Here is a 22,381-nt window from a genome sequence, read left to right as displayed (position 1 = left end):
TTGACAGAGAAAGATTACAAGTAGGCAGAGAGGCAGGCAGAGAGAGAGAGGAGGAAGCAGGCTCCCTGTGGAGCAGAGAGCCCGATGTGGGACTCGATCCCAGGACCCTGAGATCATGACCTGAGCCGAAGGCAGCGGCTTAACCCACTGAGCCACCCAGGTGCCCCCCCTTTTTTTTAAATTAACATATAATGTATTATTAGCCCCAGGGGTACAGGCCTATGAATCACCAGGTTTACAAACTTCACAGCACTCACTGTAGCACATACCTTCCCCAATGTCCATAACCCAACCACCCTCTCCCTAGCTTCCTCCCCCTGGCAACCCTCAGTTTGTTTTGTGAGATTGAGTCTCTTACGGTTTGTCTCCCTCTGGTCCCATCTTGTTTCATTTATTCTTTTCCTACCCCCCAAACCCCCTCATATCAGGGAGATGATAATTGTCTTTCTCCGATTGACTTATTTTGCTCAGCATAATACCCTCTAGTTCCACCCACATCATTGCAAATGGCAAAATTTCATTTCTTTTTATGGCTGCATAGTATTCCATTGTATATATATACCACATCTTCTTTATCCATTCATCTGTTGATGGACATCTAGGTTCTTTCCATAGCTTGGCTATTGTGGACATTGCTGCTATAAACATTCAGGTACACGTGCCCCTTCAGATCTTTCCTACCCTTTTTGATGTGCCCTTCTCTCCATGACTAGCTGTGGAAGCAGTCTTCGGGTTGTTTTCACAGTTAGTTGCATAAATGTAATTGTTGTTTCACTGTGTCCATGGGAGGATCTTCCCACGCCACATCTTCCAAATCAAGAGTAGAAGTCCCTCCTAAATGCCTTTTAAACAAGATACACAGCAGGTCCTCATAATGGTACAAATCTGGCCAGCCCCCTGGGAAGAGGCACTGCTGCACTGTGACTCTAAGTAGGAAGAGTAGCAAGGCCTCCACAAGAACTGGTTTGCTTGTTAGGTGACATGAGCCAGACTCCTTATGCCTAAGTCTAAGACAAAGAGCCTCTGTCACCCAGTTGTTTCTGCCCACTTTGTTGAGAGTTTTTAAATCACAAATGGGATATTGACTTTTGTTGGATACTTTCTTTTGCATCTATTGAGATATGACATCTATCCTTCATTTTGTTAATGTGGTGTGTCATACTAATTGATTTGCAGATGTTGAACCATACTTACATCCTTGGAATAAATCCTCGTTGATTGTGGTGCATGATCTTTTCAGTGTATTGTTGATTTTGGTTTGCTAATATTTTGTTGAGGATTTTGGCATCTATGTTCATCAGAGATTCTTGTGTCCTTTTCTGGTGTTAGTAATGCAGGTCTCATAAAATGAGTTTGAAAGCACTCCCTCCTCTTAGATTTTTAGGCAAAGGTTGAAAAGGATTATTATTTCTGCTTTGAATGTCTGGTAGATTTCACCGATGAAGCTACTTGGTCCTGGACTTTTGTATATTGGGTGGTTTTGATTACTAATAAAGAGATCAAACTAATAATCAGTCTGTTCAGGTTTTTTTCTCTTTTTTTCAGGAATCAGTCTTGGTTTGTAGAAATTCATTTCTTCTGGGTTGTCTAATTTGTTGAAGTTTTATAATAGTCTCTTATAATCTTTTATATTTTTTGTGTTATCAGTTGTAACAGCTATTTCATTTCTGATTTTCAGTCTTCTAGTTTTTGGTGATGCTAGTTAAAGGTGTCAGGTTTTGTTTTGTGGTTTTTTTTTTTTTCAAAGAATGAAATTTTAGTTTCATAATCTTTTCTGTTTCGACTCTGCTCATTGTTATTTCTTTCTACCTACTAACTTTGGGCATCATTTGTTCATTTTCTGTTCTTTGAATGTAAAGTTAGGTTGTTTGAGATTTTTGTTTCTTGAGGTTGGCATTTAGTGCTATGAAATTTCCTCTTTGAACCATTTTTGCGGCATCCCTTAAGTTTTGGTATGTTACATTTCCATTTGTCTCCAAGTTTTTATTCTCTTTTAATATCTTCTTTGACCCCTTGGTTGTTCAATAACATCTTTAATCCTTACATATTTGTGAATTTTCCACAAATTTTCCAAGAAAATTTTCCAAGAAAATTTGTGAATTTTCTTGGCCTAGTATATGATTTATCCTGGAGAATGTTTCACATGTAGTTCAGAATGCACACACACACATCTGTCAAGTCCATTTGGTCAAAAATGTTGTTTAAAAATGTTTCATTACTGATTTTCTTTATGGATGATTTATCCGTTCATGTTAAGTGGGGTGTTAAAGTCCCCACTACTGTATTACTGTCAGTTTCTTCCTTTAGATCTGTTAATATTTGCTTTATATATATAGGTATTCCTATGTTGGGTGTGTAAGTATTTACAAATGATATGTAATGCCAATCTTTGTTCTCAAATGTGTTTTGCCTGTTCTAAGCACAGCGACCAGTGCTCTCCTTTGATTTCTATGTACATGGATTATCTTCTCCATCCATTCACTTTCAGTGGGTATCTTTCCTTCTGAAGTGAGGTTCTTAGGGGCAGCATTTAGATGGGTCTTGGTTTTTTCGTCCATTAAATCACGCTGTTTTAATTAGAGCATTTATAACAGATTCACAGTTAACATAATTGGTATGTTTGTACTTACTGCTTTTTTATAGTTCCTATCTCTTCCTTTCTTCCTTTGTGGTTTGATGACTTTATTGATATGCTTAGATTTACTTTTTGTGTATCCACCACAGGCTTTTGTTTTGGGGTTACCATGAGGTATACATATAGCAGCTTATCTATAGCAATCTTTAAGTTCATAACAACTTAAGTTTGATTCCATTCTAAAGCTCTTTTTATTCTCTCCCCATTTTGTTTTTCATGGGATATTTTAATATTTTTAACTAATTATTGCAGTTTGAGTTATTTTTACTACTTTTGTCTTTTATACTTCATCTAGGTTTAAGTACCAATCCACTACTTTTTCTGTGTATTTACCTTTACCAGTGAGTTTTTACTTTCATGTTTTCAGTTACTAGTGCCCTGTGTTTTTAGCATGAAGCTGACCCTTTGATATTTTTTGTTCTTTTTTATGTAAATGTTTAAATTTGAACATCTTGTGAGGTGGTTTTTTTTTTTTTTTTGCTACTGAAGATGTTTTTATGAAATATATCCTCTTTTAACATTTGTTTTAAGGCTGATTGATGGTGAATTCCTTTAGCTTTTGTCTGTCTGAAAAAATAACTTTGCTAGGTAGAGTATTCCTGGTTGGAAGTTTTTTCTTTCTGCCAGTTGCAGGTCAGAAGACACTGACACAGTATATGTCAATGTTTTTGCTTAAAAAAAAAAAAATTTTTTTTTAAATAAATTTGCTGTTAGTCTTATCAGAGTTCTCTGATATGCTTGTTGGGGTCTTTTTCTTACTATTTTTAATAGTCTCCTTATCTTTAACTTTTGACATATTAATTATAATGGGTCTTAGTGTGGGTCTCTTTAGATTCATCTTCTTTGGAATTCTTGGGGTTTCCTGGCTCTGATTATCTGGTTCCTTTCTTCTTTCCCCAGGTTAGATTTCTTTAAGTTTTCTTCTCCTTTTTCTCTCTGCTCCTTCTTTATCCTCTGTGATGGAAATATTGGTTCATGTGCTGTTGTCCCGTAAGTCCTGTAAACTGTCTTCGCAGTTATTTCATTCTTTTTGCTCCTCTGATTGAATGAGTTCCACTGCCTGTTTTTGAAGTGACTGGTCCTTCTGCTTCATCTAGTGTGTTGTTGAAACCCTCTAGTATATTTATCAGTTTTACTTACTGTGTTCTTCAGCTCTTTCACTTCTATCTCTTTTTGAAGTTTCTCACAGTGTTGATCTATCTTCGTTCATCCATGCTGGATTTCTAAAAGCTTTAAGGTGATGCCAATGTTATGGGTCCAAGGACCACCCTTTGAAGAGTAGCAAGACTTGAATTATTACAAGTTAGAAGGGACTGCTTGATCTCACAATCCTGTTGATATTTTCCTATTGGTGATAGAGTTGGGATGTGCTTCAAGCTATGGATGTCCTTCAAACCTCCACCTTCCACTCGTGTGAGAATGAAAATGGTAATTGTCTCTGACAAGAAAATCCTTTCAGAATAGTGTCATGCAAATATCTATTCTTTCATTTGCCTACCTCTTTAAAGTCTAGAACTAAGACCATTTTCTCAGCTGTAACATCATGGCTTTACGTAATACTTCAACTTTCTTCTTTTAACCCGACATACATTTATGAGGCACCTGTCTTGGGTGGGGAATGTGTTCCATTCAAGCATGTATTGAAACTAAAAGCAGCCCCAGAACGTTTGAAATAGAAACATGGCTCAACAACAGGTGCCAGATCATGAGTCATCTTGTATGCTCTAGGAGTTTAGATTTTATTATGAATGCCACCGGGTTGGCTTTTAAAAGATTATATATTTAGCAACATAGTATTGAGAAATGACAAGACTGGAGAAAAGAGACTGAATCTACTGGAGAAATGGTGCTAATAGCAATGAAGGCAATGGAACTGGAGAGATCTCATAGAAGAGATTCTATGAAAGTATGAGACCCATGACTTCAGTAGAGCTTGGATATCACAGAGGAGGAGGAAGCGGACACATGTATAAATGGACTGAACAACTAGGTAGGAAAACAGAAATAAGAGGGTGAATTGGGTAAGAAATTGTTTTGAACATGTTTAATATATCTGTGTAATATCCAATTAGATATTTTCACTCAGAAGTTGGATGTAGATCTGGCCCATAAAAGGGTAGTATAACCCAAGAGGAGGGAAAGCAGGAGATGAAGAAAGGCACAGGCTAGAACCTTTGGGAACACTAATTAATGGGCAGAAACAGGAGCGGGGAAAAGATAATTTAATGAGTAGAAAAAAAATATATTCACAAAAAGTAACAAAGGAGTTTCCAGAAGGGAAGGAAGGATCTGGGTATCAAAATGGATCAGAAAGAACAAACAAGAAAAGGTAAACATTATCTGGTACTCAAGGAAACTTGAGTGACAGTTACTGGCAACCTGTGAAGAGCAGTTTCAGCATGTCAATAGGCACAAGTCAAATCAGCAGTGAGTAATTTCCAGTTGTAGTCAAGGAACATTAATTAGCAAAATGATTAGATGTACTAGGTAGCCCTAAGTTCCCATTCCCCCATAAAAACATTAAAAACCAACCAGAAACTGGCTGAAATTACCCTAGAGGAGTAAAAGCCCATAATAACCAAGCAAACGCTGAAATTAAAATCTACCTTCAAAAAAGCAGGAAATTATATGGCATTCTCATTCATCCTTCCCCACCCTCTCCTCAGCATGGCACAATCTCAGCCCAGAGGCATCAGCAGTTCATTTCCCTCCCTCGATCCATAAGGAGTACAGAAAAGCCTATCTGCAGTGTTCTAACCTAGCGGGGAACCACCTAAAGGAAGGGTCTCTTATCAATTAAGATCTCAAGCGGTGGGGAGGCAGCCACTGCTTATGAAAGCTGAGGGGGACTACAGACCTGCAGACACCTGGGCCAAGAAATTATAAAGACATGAAATAGACCACCAAAGGCCCTGAGGACATGGGGTGAGATGCCTTAGGAAATAAAGACATTAGAAAGGAGCCATGTTAAGAAAACTACATGCAAGGCCCAGGCAAGACACACGATCACAGTAAAGACCTGAACATATCCTAAGCTTTCATTGTAGGCTGATGCCTAGGCTCAGAGCACACCCAGCTAATCAATGAAGGAGTGCCCAGGCACAGAGTCTGTGTACAAAAACTGGGAGAGATGTTTTTTCAACTGTTATTTAAGAAGAAAAATTCACAAATATTGGGAAAAATTCACAAATATTGGGAAAATACCTTGAAACAAGTGAAAATGCAGGATGCAGAGGACACAGAGCTCAGAGAAAAAGAATGTATTTATAAATGCTTACATTAAAAAAGAATGACTTCCAAAAACAACCTAACTTCTGGTTGTTGGTTTTTCCAGAAGATTTACAAGATTTACAAGATGAACCAACTTTTAGCTACATTAAGGGGAAAAAAAAAAAAACAGAAAATTCAAATTATTAAAATCTGAAATAAAAGTGGTAATACATTAGTACTATGAACAGTGGTACACCAACAAACTGAATACCCTAGATGCAACAGACAATTTCCTAGAAACACACAGAATAAGACCACATTGTAAGGAAGTAAAAATACACATAGACCTGTAACTAATAGGGAAATCCAATTGGTAAGAAAAGCCCAGATGTCCTCACTGGTGAATTCTACCTAATATTTAAGAATTTATGCCTACATCTATCCCTCCTAAAAATTGAAAGGGAAGGAGTACTAACACTCCCTAACTGGTTCTGTGAGGCCAGGATTACCCTGATACCAAAGCCAGAGGAAGACAATACAAGAAAACTAACAATAGGAAATGAAATATGGGGCATATTAAAAGGATTACAAACCTTCAGGTAGGATTTATTCTTGTAATATAAGGATGGTTCAACATATAATAACCATGATAATACCATTATACCATATTAAAATGATAAAAGGAAAAAAAAACACATGATCTCAACGGATGCAGAGAAAGCCCTTTTTTTTTCCCAATTTATTTATTTTCAGAAAAACAGTATTCATTATTTTTTCACCACACCCAGTGCTCCATGCAAGCCGTGCCCTCTATAATACCCACCACCTGGTACCCCAACCTCCCACCCCCCCCCGCCACTTCAAACCCCTCAGACTGTTTTTCAGAGTCCATAGTCTCTCATGGTTCACCTCCCCTTCCAATTTACCCAAATTCCCTACTCCTCTCTAACGCCCCTTGTCCTCCATGCTATTTGTTATGCTCCACAAATAAGTGAAACCATATGATAATTGACTCTCTCTGCTTGACTTATTTCACTCAGCATAATCTCTTCCAGTCCCGTCCATGTTGCTACTAAAGTTGGGTATTCATCCTTTCTGATGGAGGCTTCTGCACAGCAAAGGAAACAGTCAAAAAAACAAAGAGGCAACCCACAGAATGGGAGAAGATATTTGCAAATGACAGTACAGAGAAAGCCTTTGATGAAATTCAAAATTCTTTTGTGATAAAAACTCAAAAAACTAGTAATAAAAAGAAACTACCTCAAAATAATAAACACCATAGGGACACCTGGGTGGCTCAGTCATTAAGCGTCTGCCTTAGGTTCCAGTCCTAATCCTAGGGTTCTGGGATTGAGCCCCACATTGGGCTCCCTGCCCCTGCCCGGCAGGAAGTCTGCTTCTCCCTTCTTCCACTCTCTCTGCTTGCGTTTCCTCTCTCTCTGTGTCTCTGTCAAATAAAGAAAATCTTTTAAAATAATAATAATAAACACCATAGATGAAAAACCCACACTAAAAAAACCCATAGCTATCATAGTCAGTAGCGAAGACTAAAAACTTTCCCTATTAAGATGAGGAAGAAGACAAGAATGCAATGTTCACCACTTCCATTCAACATAGTATTTGAAGTTCAGAGTGATTAGGCAAGAAAAAGAAAGAAAAGCCACCCAAGTTAGAAAAGAAGTGAAATTATCTCTGTTATAGATGACACAATCTCTTCTGTAAAAACCCTAAAAATCTCAATACCAACACCAGAAGAAATCTCTTGGAGCTAATAAATGAACTCAACAAAGTTGTAAGATACAAAAATCAATAGAAATAAGTTGCATATCTATACATGAATTATGATCTAAAATTATGTATTTCTTATATATTTTATATATAATATATATAATATATATACAACATATATTTCAAGTTATATATTTTGTACTTCAGGAAATTAAGAAAATCATACTACTCAGCCATCAAAATGAAATGTCGCTATTTGCAACAACATGGACAGAACTAGAATATATTATGCTCAGTAAAATAAGTTAATCAGAGAAAGACAAATACCATACAGTTTCATCATATATGGAATTTAAGAAACAAAAGAGGTGAACATTCAGGAGGGGGAACAAAAGGGGGGGAACAAATCATGAGAGACTCTTAACTATAGAAAACAGGGTTGATGGAAGGAGGTGTTTGGGGAATGGGATAGATGGACGATAGGTATTAAGGAGGGTATTTGTTTGGATAAGGACTGGGCGGTTATGATGAACCACTGAACTCTACTCCTGAAACCAATGTTGAACTGTATGTCAACTAACCAAAATTTAAAAAATAAACTTAGCTCTAAAGTGCCAGAAACAAAAAAGAACAGCATTCTACTCATAAACTTAACCAAGGAGGTGAAAGACTTGTACACTGAAAACTACAAAACATTACTAAAAGAAATTAAAGATGACCAAAAGAAACGAAAGGACATCCTGTGTTCATGGATTAGAAAACTTATTAAGATGTCAGTATAGCTCAAATTGATCCAGAGATTCAAAATCCCAAGAACTTTATGCAGAAATAAGAAAATCCAACCAAAAATTCAGATGGAGTATCAAGAGACTCTGAATATCAAAAAAAAAAAAAAAAAATTCTTGAAAAAGAACAAAGTAAGAGGCTTCACACTTCCTGATACCAAACTTACTACAAAGCTACAGTAATCAAAACAGTTCTGGCATACAGTGCAAGGGAATGGAATAGAGAGCCCAGAAATAAACTTTTGTATATATGATCAGATGAAGTGTGCCAGGATCATTCAATGAGGAAAAATACAGCTTTTCAACAAATGGCGCTGAGAAAACCGGGTAAATACATGCTAGAGAAGAAAGTTGGATCCTTATTTTAATTATGTGCCAAAATTAACTTGAAATGGATCAAAGACTTAAATGTTAGGGTTAAAAGTATTATGCTGAGTGAAATCAGTCAAGCAGAGAGAGTCAATTATCATATGGTTTCACTCATTTGTGGAGCATAACCAATAGCATGGAGGACAAGGGACGTTAGAGAGTAGTACGGAATTTGGGTAAATTGGAAGGGGAGGTGAACCATGAGAGACTATGGACTCTGAAAAACAGTCTGAAGGGTTTGAAGTGGCGGGGGGGTGGGAGGTTGGGGTACCAGGTGGTGGGTATTATAGAGGGCACAGCTTGCATGGAGCACTGGGTGTGGTGAAAAAATAATGAATAATGTTTTTCTGAAAATAAATAAATTGGGGGAAAAAAAAAATAATGTCACTTAAAAAAAAAAAAAAAGTATAAACTCTAAAAAGAAACATAGGGAAGAAGCTTCATAATACTGGCTTGGCAATGTTTTTTTTTGAAAGGAGACAAAAAGCACAATTAAGTAAAAATTGGATAAACTGGATGTCATCAAAATTGAAAGCTTGTCTTCATCAAAGGACACTATCCCCACAGAATGTGAGAAAATACTTACAAATCATAAATCTGATGAAGGATTAATATCCAAAATATAAAAAACTACAACTTAACAACAAAACACAAAACCTAGAATAAACATTTCTCCAAAGAAGACGTACAAATGGACAATATACACATAAAAAGATGTTCAACATCACTAGCAATTAGAGAAATGCAAATTAAAACTATAATGAGATGCCACTTCATTATTTTTAAAAGTAAAATTAAATAAGCGTTGGTGGAAATGTGGAAAAATTGGAACTTTTATGCACTACTGGTGGTAATGTAAAATGGTACAGCTACTGTAGAAACCAGTATAGCAGTTTCTCAAAATACTGAACATAGAATTCCATAAGATCCAGTAATTCCACTACTAGGTGTACACTCAAAACTACTGAAAGCAAGTATTTGAACAAATATATTTGTACAAATATATGTACACTAATGTTCACAAGTAGCATCACAATAGCCTAAAGGCGCAAACAACCAAAAATCCATTGACAGATGGTTGGATAAACAGATGTAGTATATACTTACAATAGAGTATTATCCAGCCTTTAAAAGGATTGAAATTCTATACATGCTACAATAGAAATGAACCTTAAGAACATTAACTGAAAGCCAGGCACAAGTAAATTACACTCCAATATCCCTGCTGAACATAGATACAACGACCCCAGAAAAATTTTCACCAGCTAAATTCAAAAATATATGAAAAGAATCCTACAGTTTGAGCAAATGCAGTTTACCTCAGATGCAAGGATAGTTCAACATCCACAAATTGGCAATGTGATACATACACCATGTTCAACAAAACGAAGGATAAAAATCATATCTCAATAGATGCAAAAAAGCCATCTGACAAAATTCAGTACCCATTCATGATTAAAAAAAAAAACCTTTAAAAAGTAGGTAAAAGGGAACTAGAGGGTATTATGCTTAGTAAAATAAATCAGAGAAAGACAATTATATGATCTCCCTGATATGAGGAAGTTGAGAGGCAACATGGGAGGCTTGGGGGTAGGAAAAGAATAAATGAAACAAGATGGGATGGGGAAGGAGACAAACCATAAGAGACTCTTAATCTCACAAAACAAACTGAGGTTTGCCGGGGGGAGGGAGGAGGGAGAGGGTAGCTGGGTTATGGACATTGGGTAGGGTATGAGATATGATGAGTGCTGTGAAGTGTGTAAACCTGGCGATTCACAGACCTGTACCCCTGGGGCTAATAATACATTGTATTCTGATTTTTTAAAAAAATTTTTAAGTTCATTGGAGGGGGAAAAAATGTAAAAGGGGAATGTACATCAGCGTAATAAAGGCCATATATGACAAGTCCACAGCTAACATCTTCCTCAATGGTACAAAGCTGAAAACCTTTCTTCCAAGATCAGAAACAAGAGAAGGACACCCACTCTCCCCATCTTTAACATAGGATAAGAAGTCCTAGCTAGAGCAATTAAGAAATAAAAGGCATCCAAATTAAAAAAGGAAAAGTAAAAATGACATGCTACTGTGTATAGAAAACCCTAAGGACTCTATCAAAACCTGTTATAATAAGCAAATTCAGTAAGTTGCAGGATACAACATCAACATACAAAAATCAGCACCAAACTATCAAAGAGAAATGAAGAAAACAATCCCAGTTACAACTGCATCAAAATGAAAAATATACCTAGGAATACATTTAACCAAGGAGGTGATTATTGAAAACTAGAAAACATTTGTGAAAGAATTGAAGATGACACAAATAAATGGAAAGATATTTTGTGCTTATGGATTGGAAGAATGAATATTGATAGAAGGTCCATATTGCCCAAAGCAACATACAGATGAAATGCAATCCCTATCAAAATTCCAATGGCATTTTTCACAGAACTAGAACAAATAATCCTAAAATTTCTATGGAACTACAAAACAAAACAAATAGCCAAAACAATCTTAAGACAAAAAAGCTGGAGGGCCCATGATCCCTAATTTCAAATTCTATTAAAAAGCTACAGGCAATGGGGGGCCTGGGTGGCTCTGTTGTTTAAGTGGCCGTCCAGCTCAGGTCATGATCCCAGAGTCCTGGGATCAAGCCCCACATCAGACTCCCTGCCCAGCTGGGAGTCTGCTTCTCCTTCTGACCCTCTCCCATCTTGTACTCTCTCTCTCTCTCTCAAATAAATGAAAAAGAAAAAAAGCTAATCAAAACAGTATACAGTGTTGGCATAAAAACAGACATTGATCAATTGCACAAAACAGAAACCCAGAATTAAACTCCTGTATATATGGTCAACGAGTTTTCTACAAAGACAGAAGAATATGTGGTAAGGAAAGGACAGTCTCTTTAATAAATGAGGTTGGGGGGCACCTGGGTGGCTCGGTGGGTTAAGCCTCTGCCTTCGGCTCGGGTCATGATCTCAGGGTCCTGGGATCGAGCCCCATGTCAGGCTTTCTGCTCAGCGGGGAGCCTGCTTCCCACTTTCTCTCTGCCTGCCTCTCTGCCTACCTGTGATCTCTCTCTCTCTGTGTCAAATAAATAAATAAAATCTTTAAAAAAAAAAAAATGAGGTTGGGAAAACTAGGCAGCCACATACAAAAGAAGGAAAACTAACCACAATCTTACCCCATACACAAAAATTAACTCATGGATTAAAGACTTGAACATCTGAAACCATAAAACTCTTATCACAAAATATAAGCAGGTGCACCTGGGTGGCTCAGTCGGTTAAGCATCTGACTCCAGATTTCGGCTAAGGTCATGACCTCAGTGTCATGAGATCAAACCCTGTGTTGGACTTCACACTGAGCGTGGAGCCTACTTGAGATTCTCTCTCTCTCTCCCTCTGCCCCTACCCCCCATTTGTGCTCTTTCTCTCTCAAAAAAAAAAAAAAATGTAATAAGGTCCTTTGATATAAGCATTACTGGTTTTCTTTTTTTAATCTGACATGAAAAGCAAAAACTACAAGAGCAAAAATAAGCAATACAACATCATACTAAAAGCTTCTATACAGCAAAGGAAAGCATCAACAAAATGAAAAGGCAAGCTACTGAATGGGAGAAAATATTTGCTAATCGTAAATCTAATAAGGGGCTACTATCCAAAATAAATAATGAGGGGGACCTGGGTGGCTCAGTTGGTTAAGCAACTGCCTTCGGCTCAGGTCATGATCCCAGAGTCCCAGGATTAAGTCCTGCATTGGGCTCCCAGTTCAGCAAGGAGTCTGCTTCTCCCTCAGACCCTCTCCCCTTTCATGCTGCCTCACTCACGCTCTCTCTCTCTCAAATAAATAAAACCTTTAAGATCTGTGTGTGTGTGTGTGTGTGTGTGTGTATCTTTATATAAGGAATTCATGCAACTCAATAGCAAAAAAAAAAAAATTTTTTTAATGTGTGGAAGATCTGGATAGATATTTTTCCCAAAAGATATATAGATGGCCAACAGGTACATGAAAATGCATCTTAGTACATAATCACTACTTGTCAAGAAAATGCAAATCAAAACCACAATGAGCTATTACTTCACATCTGTTAAAATGGTTATTATCAAAAAGACAACAGCTGTTGGCAAGGATATGGAGAAAAGATAACTCCTGTACACTGTTGGTGGGAATATAAATTGATGCAGTCACTATGGAAAACAGCAGGGTTATTCCTCAAAAAATGGACGACAGACCTGCCATATGAACCAGCAATTCCACTTCTGGGTAGAATTTATCCAAAGAAAATGAAAATGCTAACTCAAAAAGACATATGTACCCCCATATTCACTGCATTATTTATAACAAACAAACATGCACACAATCTACATGGCCATCAGTGGATGAATGGATAGAATAAGTGTGGTATATAGAGATGATATGTACCATGGATGCTATTTCATGTATGCATATATATATATGTACATATATCATAGAAGATTATTCAACCATAAAGAATGAAATCTTGCCATTTGTGATAACACAGATGGATCTTGAGGGCATAAGGCTAAATGAAAGAAGATACATACCATATGCTTTCTCCTACATGTGGAATCTAAGACACACACACACACACAGAATAGATAGTAGTTGAAGGGGGTCAAAAATAAAAAAATTTTGTGAAAGATTTCTGCTTATCATTTTGAAGGTGAACAGCTCCCCCATGGACCCTTGGTGTCCAAAGATCCCCCAAGAGCTTTTTTTCTAAAGTGACCTGTCAGGTCTAAAATCATTCCCATCCAGTCCCTGCTCCCCGTCCTACTGGCCTGTGGATGTTCCCTTGGGGTGAGGGCTTACGACCCCCTTAGCAGACGCTGGCTAAGGGCCCGCTGCTGTCGCGCTTATAAGGACACTATTAGGCAGGCGGGGTGTTTCCTGTGACGGTCAGGCCCTGGTGACTCTGGGAGAAGCTTAGCCACCGCGAGCAGCCCGCAGCAGGAGGCCCTGAGCAGGCATTGACTACACATACCTAAGTCTACTTCCGTTCAGCCGCACTGGGTTTAACCTGGAAACAATGAAGCCGAAGAAAGCAAAGAAATGATGGGACTGGCTAATCTGAATGAATTTAGCAAGAAAATAACCAACCACAATGCCGCATGGACTGAAGGGGTCCCTGGAGGGCTTTCTGCCTGAAAGCTGACCACACCACGTTCTTAGTGCTTTCTGCCAAGACCCCTTTGATGTGGTTCGTCTGGGAAGGGAGCGCACGTCCTCTGACTGGCTCTCCACGACCATTAGCCGTTTGCTAACAGAATGCTTACTGACCACAGGAGAGCTAACCAGTAATGCCATGGCGCAAAGAAAAGAAAACGTGCCAGTGAACATCCTTTAGGTGACACAAAGAAGGGCAAGACAAATGATCGGAAGGCCCCAGACAAACGCGCTGAGGAATTCTGTGTCCCCCTCACCACCCTTACCTTGGCTAACATACATGTCACCTTCTTCTGCTTCCCAGTGCAACGGGCCTTGCATCGGGCCTCACCTAGCCGTGCAACACAGACAAGTGTTCTGCCAGACACGGGATGGCATCACCTTACCATCGGAGCAGTGCAGCGCCCTTCCGAGGTAGGAGAAAGCCGCGGACCTCCATTCCCCAGGCCCTGTGTCAACAGCATGGAAAGACAGTGTTGGGAGGACGTTTCTCCTCCAGCATCCCATGGTCCGCATGGTCAGACGCCCTGCCCTTTCACCTCGCTCTCCCGGGGCCCCTGTTCTCCCAAGAGATAGATGGCCCCGGGGCAGCCTTGCACTTACTTAATGGACCAGGCTGGCCTTCTCCTTTTGGAGAGAAAGAGCACAGAGGGTGCTGTTCCCCTGGGGTTGGCCTGATGCTGCAGGAGATCTGCACTAGCCCTCGGATGGGCAGGAAGTGAGGCCCACGTGGGGGTCACCAGACCTCAAGGGGTCCAGTAGCCCCTCACGTTTGTTGGCCCCCCAACAGAAGTTAGGCTAAAATGAGGATGCTGGTCTCTGGGTCTAAAATCATTCCCCCATCCAATCCCTGCTCCCAGTCCTACGGGCCTGTGGATGTTCCCTTGGGGTGAGGGCTTACAATCCCCACCTAGCCCCTTCCTCTATCAGCCCGAATCCTGGAGAGACTTCATTCCTGGGCCATGCAGTGATACAGACTTCACAGAGCTGAGTACCCGAGGCCCAGTGAGAGCCAACGGCCTTTTGAGATCCTACAACCACTCACCAATAGAGATCAGAACCCACCTCTGCTAGCTCCAGAGGCCTGAAGGGCTGCCCAGACTTCCCTGATCCCACCCCTGCTGCCGCAGACCCTAACCCTGCCCCCCACCTCCCACAGGCCCGTGAGCACCCAGAACTGCTGGTCAGACGCCTGCAGCGTACACTGGAGGGTCAGCCTGTGGAGCTTGTGCACGGCAACGTGCGGCAACTACGGCTTCCAGGCCCGGCGCGTGGAGTGCGTGCATGCCCGCACCAACAAGGCCGTGCCCGAGCACCTGTGCTCCTGGGGGCCCCGGCCAGCCAACTGGCAGCGTTGCAACATCACCCCATGCGAAAACAGTACGTGCCAACCCCAAAGAGCCTGCGGCCCATTCCCCAAAGGGCATTGGGGGGGGGGGCAAAGAGCAAGCCTGGGGACCAAACCTGAGCCTAGGGCCCACAATCAGGTTTCCCAGGGACAGTGAGCTGGGGCCAGAGTTGGGTCTTTTCAGAAGGGTGCCTGAAAGCAAACCAAGATGTGTGCAAGGATGTTTGCACTCATGTCTGGGCCACAAAAGTTGGCCGAGTCTGCCCCCCGGGGCACCGAGCCAAGCCAGGGGATCGGGGCTCTGTGCAAAGCCAGGTGCTACTGGCCCAGTGCTAGATGAAATCGGCCTCCGGCTTACCTGCAGTAGCTTGGCGGGTACCCAGAGAGGACAAGCAGACAGGGCGTCCCCAAGGGGCCAGGCTACTAGACAGAAAGTATTGTCCGTGCAAGGAGAGCGCACCAAGGGCTGCCTGCCCATCTGGCCTGCACCCGTCAAAACTCTGCTTTCGGCAGAACAAGAAGCAGCCACGCCCCCTCCCCCCTCCCACCCCAAGGGGGCCCACTGCAAGGGGCCCCCACCCCTCGAGATCGGATACTCCTTCACTCCCCCATTCCTCAAGTTTGGATTCTCCTCTGCCCAACATTGGCATTTGTATCCAGTTGGGTATTCTTTCTTCCTCTGGACCCGAAACAAACTGGAGGTGGGACAAGGGGAAGGGATGAAGACAAAGTAGGAGGCAAAGAAGAAGAAATTTTAGAACGTGGCCATGCACGTGTCTCCCAAATGGGGCCTCTCCGAGCATCAGGTTGCCAGAGCTGAGGCAGATGCCCCATGGGCACACTGTCCCCTTGCTTATACACCAAGGAGAGGTGATCTTTGTTCTCTGGGTGGCGCTGACCCATCTGTGAGCCAAGAGCTCACCATCATTTATACTAACATTCAGTCTAAGTAGTTCAGACTGTGTTAGTCACAGAGGTCCACCCCCCAAATCAGCACCAATATTTAAGGTCCATCTCATTTAGAGCTAGCATGCCACAGTGCTCAGGTCAGGCACCGTCAGGGGAAGGAGGAGAGAGGCTTAGATGGACAGGGTAAGGAAATAGAGGGCCCCCCCATCAGCCAGCCCACCATGGCACCCTGGGGGCAGCCTGGGAGGCACGTGACCTAGTTCCACCAACACAGGACGAGCCTCCAGGTGCCAGACAGCAGTGGCCCTTCCTGCCCAGGAGCCCACTGCCCAAGGCAGACCCCAGCAAGCTCCCCGGGCCCCAGGCTTTGGGCTCTGTTTCACATCTTGCTTCTGTCCCCTTCCCAGTGGAATGCAGGGACACCACCAGGTACTGCGAGAAGGTGAAGCAGCTGAAACTCTGCCAGCTCAGCCAGTTCAAATCTCGCTGCTGTGGGACCTGTGGCAAAGCGTGAAGATGGGGCCCAGGGCGGAACCCCACCCTGGCCACACAGAGGACTCACGCCACCACCTTGGAGAGAACTGAAGCTTTCTTTGTTTATTTATTTATTGCCCTCTCCCCATCCCCACCACACACACCCTCATCTGACCTCCTCTCCCACCCCAGACAGGAGGACCTCAGCATGTCCTCTCTCTCAGTTAGCTGGAGGACAGGATGTCGGGGCAAGACCAGGAAAAGGGTCTAAAGGAGGTCACAGAGCAAACGCCTTCCCCACCGTGAGTCCCAGACAGACCCTGGAAGAGGCCGGCACAGCTCCTGAGGATAGCCCGGAGTCAGGGCCAAGAGCAGATGAGAGACGGGAGGGGAGGGTGACAGCATTTGTAAAGCCTTGATACGGACTTCAGATCACCAACTGTGTCTCCCCTGGCAGCATGCTGTCACCCCAGGAGTGTGCTGCTGCTCTGTGTCCTCCTCTGCCTTGGGAAGAGCAAGCAAGAAGGGGAGGACACTGTCCAGAAGAACCCAGGCCAGAACTCAGCACTTCTGGTGGGGAGCCGTGAGAACTCAAAGCACCAATACACAGCAGTCAGGAGGAGACCATCCGGGGGGCCTACAGCACACGTGAGGCCAAACACAAAGTAGGGGGAAGGGTACAGAAGCCAAAAGAAGCCTGTGCACGGTCCTCAGTGGGGCAGTGCAGGTAGGGGAAGGGAAGGGACACTCTGAACTCTGCTGCACTCCTAGAGGGCACAGACCCTGGGGGCCCACGCCATGCAGTAGGACACATACCCTCCCTCTTGCATTGGAGGGGAGTCCACACTCCCCGTGCCATCTCAGCAAACATGGCGGCCTCTACACCCGGAGAGAAGCTAGTGGGACCTCAGGCTCTGGTTTTGCAGGCAGGACAGCCCTGGCATCTCTGCCTCAATCACAAGTCCCACACCACCACCACCCCAACCCAGGATCAACTGTGGACATGCGCCCAGGGCATTTTGGGCGTGAATAGTCTGGGTTTTCTGCCTAGATGCCGATGCTGCTCCACTTAAGGGACTGTGGTCAGTGTGTCAGAGAGGACCCACCAGGTCACGGGAGCCACTTCCAGAGCTGGCCAGGACATGGGGTGGGACAGCTGGCTTTGTGCGGGCCGTTCCAGGAGCACGATGAGAACTCCCCTCTGGTTTACACAGCAGCTTGAGGCAGGGGGACAGGGTGTGGTAGCAAAGCCATAGGGTAACTAAAGCTTGTAGGAGGGTCCTCAAAGGCTTTTCAACCTGTTCACCCGACGCAATGAAATGCTACAAACCTTATGAAAATGAATACCACCCATTTTAGGAATTCATAAGCAAGGCAGCAAACACCCTTCCATAAATGCCCATCAGCTACATTAAAATGGCTATAGACAGTCTTGTGGCAAACCTGAAATTCTGGGACTATTTGGCAAATTGCTTTCAGCAGAGGGGCTTTGGCCACCTCCCCCTGTTGGCCACCATCACTCAACCCTCAGATCAACCACCCCACCCCCCACATACAGACTCGCAAAATGCCACTCGACCCCAGGGCCACCCCTGATACCAGGGTGTCTGGAAGTCAGAGATGGGGCAGTGGGGGGGGGGAATGGTTTAAGACAATATTAAGCTGTGTTCTCCACAGGGGAGCTATGGACAATTAATGTGGGTCTCTTTCTTCCTCACCACGATGGGCTCTAAGAAATCATGTTACTAAAAATCAGCGTCCTGTTTATTTAAAAATAAAAGAGAATGTTTTCTATGTCTGTATATCTTTTGTGAATATTTATTAGGATTTCTTGTATAAAAAAAGTGCAATATTAATAATTGTACATTGTCATCCAGAAAACAAAGTATTTGGCAGACTTTTTATTAACTTCCTGCGGTTGTATTCCTGTAATTACTCAGTGGTAATTATTGTATTGTTCCTATTTTTAATAGAACCTGATGTTTAACTCCAGGTCCATTCACTGTGTACAGAATTCATTGTAAAGCTAACATGGGATGACAGGGCAGTAGGAGGGGATTCACTTGTGACTCAATAGTTACGCACGGAACGAAGAAGACCAATTCCGTACTATTAACTGACGTGGTTGGTGATTTCTAGTTCAAAAGCTATGGAAAACCAGTGGCCGATATTTACGTTTCCTAAATGGCAGGTGTCCTCCAGCTTTGCCTCGTGTCAGGCTGCAGCAGCTGGAGTGGGTTTCAGAGCGAGCCTGGAGGACCCAGGTTTGGGGTGGAAAGTAGCGAGCTCCTTGCATGAGATGAATGTACATTTACTGTTTGTTCTGTGAATCGTGACTCAGCAGCAGCACAAGGTGATTAGAGCGGCTGAATAATGTGGAAGGAGGCACTTCCTCCTCTAAAACACAAAACTGTATTTATATTTTTTTTGTACAGATAATACAGCTTATTTATTTAAAACTGGTCGTCTGAGTCTCTGTTAAGCCCAGCCTTCCCTGTCTTATTCTGCGCAGGGGGTGAGGGTGGTTCCCAGCCACTTACGAGGACTTGGCTGACATGGAAGACTTAGTGGTTTTCGGCTCTGCCTGGGAAGCTGGGGGTCCGTGCCCAAAGGGCCAAATCTGTAAGTCAACCCAAAGGAGCTACATCTGCGGACATGCACATATTCAGGCTTAGTACTGTCCTTGACAATCTTCTCATTTACAGCCCTGCACAGTGGGAAGATGGGAGCCCCAGGACCTTCCAAAAGAAGACCGGACATCTCTGGAGGCAGGTGCAGACTTGGGTGCAGGGATGTGCACAGTCTGATGTAACCATGTGCTGAAATTCTGGATGGACACCCTTAGTAGGAGCTGACATTTAAAGATCATCACTACATGTCATCCTCCCATGAGCCCTACGACCATCCTTTGTATATAGGTAGATAGAGGCCCAGAGAAGGCTGGGGTCAACCAGCGGGTGAAACAGGGATCAACTTCCTAGAAGCCTGGCTTTTTAGCCAGAGCCATTTTCCCACCCGCTCTGCCAGCAACGGCTCCCGTGCATAGGAGCAGACCACGCCTGGCCACCTTCGTGGGCACCGTTCTTCCCTGCTGCTTGAGGACAGTGGGACATGTTACTGGAGTTGTCACTTTCTCATCCCCTAAAATCTATTCTGATGGCATTCTAAGGCCCCAAGCTCCCAATTTGTAAAACATTTTAGTAGAAATAAAGCTACAGTAGGAAGCACAAGAGAAAAATCAAAGTGCACGTGGAGTTTTGTTTTTGTTTTGTTTTGTTTTATCAACTTGCTCCTGCAAACGGGCAGCCAGTCCCCAGGCCCAGAGGATGGCTACCCAAGGACCTTGGTGGGAGGCACCTGAGAGGACCCCCAAGCCTCAAAGCCCAACTCCAGCCTGTCTTCCAGCAACTCACGCAGCATATCACAGTCTGTTAATCCATGTAAAAATAAACCAGAAAGCTCTTCCTGAAATTCCAGTTATTTTCTAAGAACTTTTAGGTTTCACTTTAAAGTAAAAGCCAATGCTAGAACTATAAATACTCACATGCCAGAAACCAAATAATATCCTACAGAGACCCCAGGGTGGGGTGGGCGGGGAGCTGGGCAGGGGGAGGTTGCAGAATGAGTCAGAGATGCCAGAGCAAAAACCCAGGAAGTTTTGAATAGTGGGAAAGGCACAAACAGAACGTGTGGAAAAATTTCCAGCCAAAATCACAGATCTCAGCAGGGAAAAAGGAGAGATTCCTAGAAGGATGCCACCAACCACAGTGTAAAAGTTTGGAATCTAAACCACAGGCCGGTCCCAGGGTTGGAATTCCTTCTACCAAAGACCCCTTGCCTGGCCTCTGAAGTTTCCAGGCCTTTGACAAGATGAGCCCAGAAAATCTGGGGCCCAGCCAGACCAGAGTGATCACTAACTGCCAAAGCTCATCCAGGCCTCAGTTTCCTCACCTTTAGAAAGAGGATGTCTCACAAGAGAGGGTTTTTGTGAGAAAACTAGGTCATTTGCACTGAGGAAATCTGTGATCGCACATTGGGTCACTGAAGCATCCACTGGGTGTCAACCATTCTTTTTTTTTTTTTTTAAGATTTTATTTATTTATTTGACAGAGAGAGATCACAAGTAGGCAGAGAGGCAGGCAGAGAAAGAGGGGGAAGCAGGCTCCCTGCTGAGCAGAGAGCCCGATGTGGGACTCGATCCCAGGACCCTGAGATCATGACCCGAGCCGAAGGCAGAGGCTTAACCCACTGAGCCACCCAGGCGCCCCGGGTGTCAACCATTCTTATCACCCAGGTGACCCTGAAGAAGGGAGGTGAGGGACCAAGCATGGCAGCATTCGTACTCTTTCATATCCCCATCATCAGCTTTGCCAGACTGTCGCCATGTTTCCGTTTTTGACTGAGAAGGACATCAGTCATTGCTGCCAAGTTCAGCACTACACAACCGTGTAATATTCACAACTGCGTAAATAGGAGAGGCCTTAGTAAACCAAGACTCACCAGAATATTCACACACTTTCAGAAATACTTCCCAGGACAGGCATTGTCTGGTAATCCCAATGTACAGATCTATTTTAATTCAGAATACCCACATGTACACAGAGCTACCATTTCTTACAATTTACTTAAAAATCACAGAGAACTGTTCATTCAAAAGCAAACATATGTGTAATATAAAAGCTCAAATGAAGGATATCTCACTTACCAAGGGGTATACTTCCTCGCAAACAGCATGCTAGTATCCCCTCACCTCCTCCTGCCAATAAATCCAAAGAAAATAACCCAATTTTCTTAATGGTTCTCAGCGAAAGTGAGACAAGTTAAAGCTCGATAATCTATTGGTGGGTCTCGCCAAAAGAGGCAAATTCATCCACAAAGGGTAAGGGAATTGTGGGTTGAAGAGAAGGATAGAGCTCTTGGAAATAACCCAACCCACCTGTTAAGTGAATTACCCAAAGAAGGGTAAATTAGGAAACAAAATAAGGTGATATCCCCTAGGTTTGGTCCCTCTCTGTACCTCATTTTGGTCAGTGAACGAGCCACGATTTAAAGACTTCAGGATTCAGACTCCGTATACACGGAGTAATAGTTAAATAAGGGAAGGTTACCTACCCGTATCTCATACTGTCAAAGAAGAAAGTACTGGTGTGGACACAAGCCTTCACCAGTACAGAATTGAATGCTCAATGAATCTACCCATCCTGTAAGGCTAAGGCAGACCCCAAATTATCATCTGTCCCCACCCACCCATGCTGTCCACGGGGAGGTGCTTTTAAAGGTCAAAGGTGGGCAAGCTCATCAGAGATTGTTATCTTTGGCTGAAGCTCAGCTTCTTATTCATAGCACCCCAAGGTTTTCCACTGTTGGCTGCTACCTCTAACCTGGAAGGCAGAGATGGTAATCAAGCTTTTGCTCACAAAAACTGGGCTGTCACCTTGCCTGTCAACTCAAGGTTTACAGCTTCACTCAGATGGGTTCTGGGAAGCACCTGGTCCCAATCAACCCCATGTGTCACGCTTATGATAACACAATATACAGATGTCACTCACCTCTGTGTTTTCCAAAGGCGAAATCCGTCTTCAACCAAGAATTTCCCAGGCCGCTCCTAAAGATATGGTTTATATATGTGTAAACAGAAATTAAATGTGCAGTTTTATGTGAGTGAAGAGAAAGCAGACAGTGGGGAATGGTTCTCCTGCTGAACATAAATAATGTTTGTTTAAGCAGAATGTTGAG

At 42.9% G+C, this 22,381-nt stretch overlaps 1 protein-coding gene across 1 annotated transcript in view; it reads left to right on the top strand.

Annotated features, from left to right (window-relative positions):
• The window catches only part of ADAMTSL1 (ADAMTS like 1), a 390,585-nt gene extending 371,481 nt beyond the window's left edge, over window positions 1-19,104 (top strand). Inside the window, exons 28-30 of the mRNA XM_044265608.1 lie at window positions 14,219-14,328; window positions 15,074-15,294; window positions 16,579-19,104. Of these exons, the coding sequence (XP_044121543.1) occupies window positions 14,219-14,328; window positions 15,074-15,294; window positions 16,579-16,685 (438 nt within the window). The 3' untranslated portion in view covers window positions 16,686-19,104. The remainder of the gene's footprint in view (window positions 1-14,218; window positions 14,329-15,073; window positions 15,295-16,578) is intronic.
• The last annotated feature ends 3,277 nt before the right edge of the window (window positions 19,105-22,381 follow it).

Source organism: Neovison vison, chromosome 9 (genome assembly GCF_020171115.1).
Source record: "Neovison vison isolate M4711 chromosome 9, ASM_NN_V1, whole genome shotgun sequence".
NCBI lineage: Eukaryota > Metazoa > Chordata > Mammalia > Carnivora > Mustelidae > Neogale > Neogale vison.
Note: the sequence above shows the minus strand (reverse complement) of the source record. Positions and strands in the feature narration are given on the sequence as shown.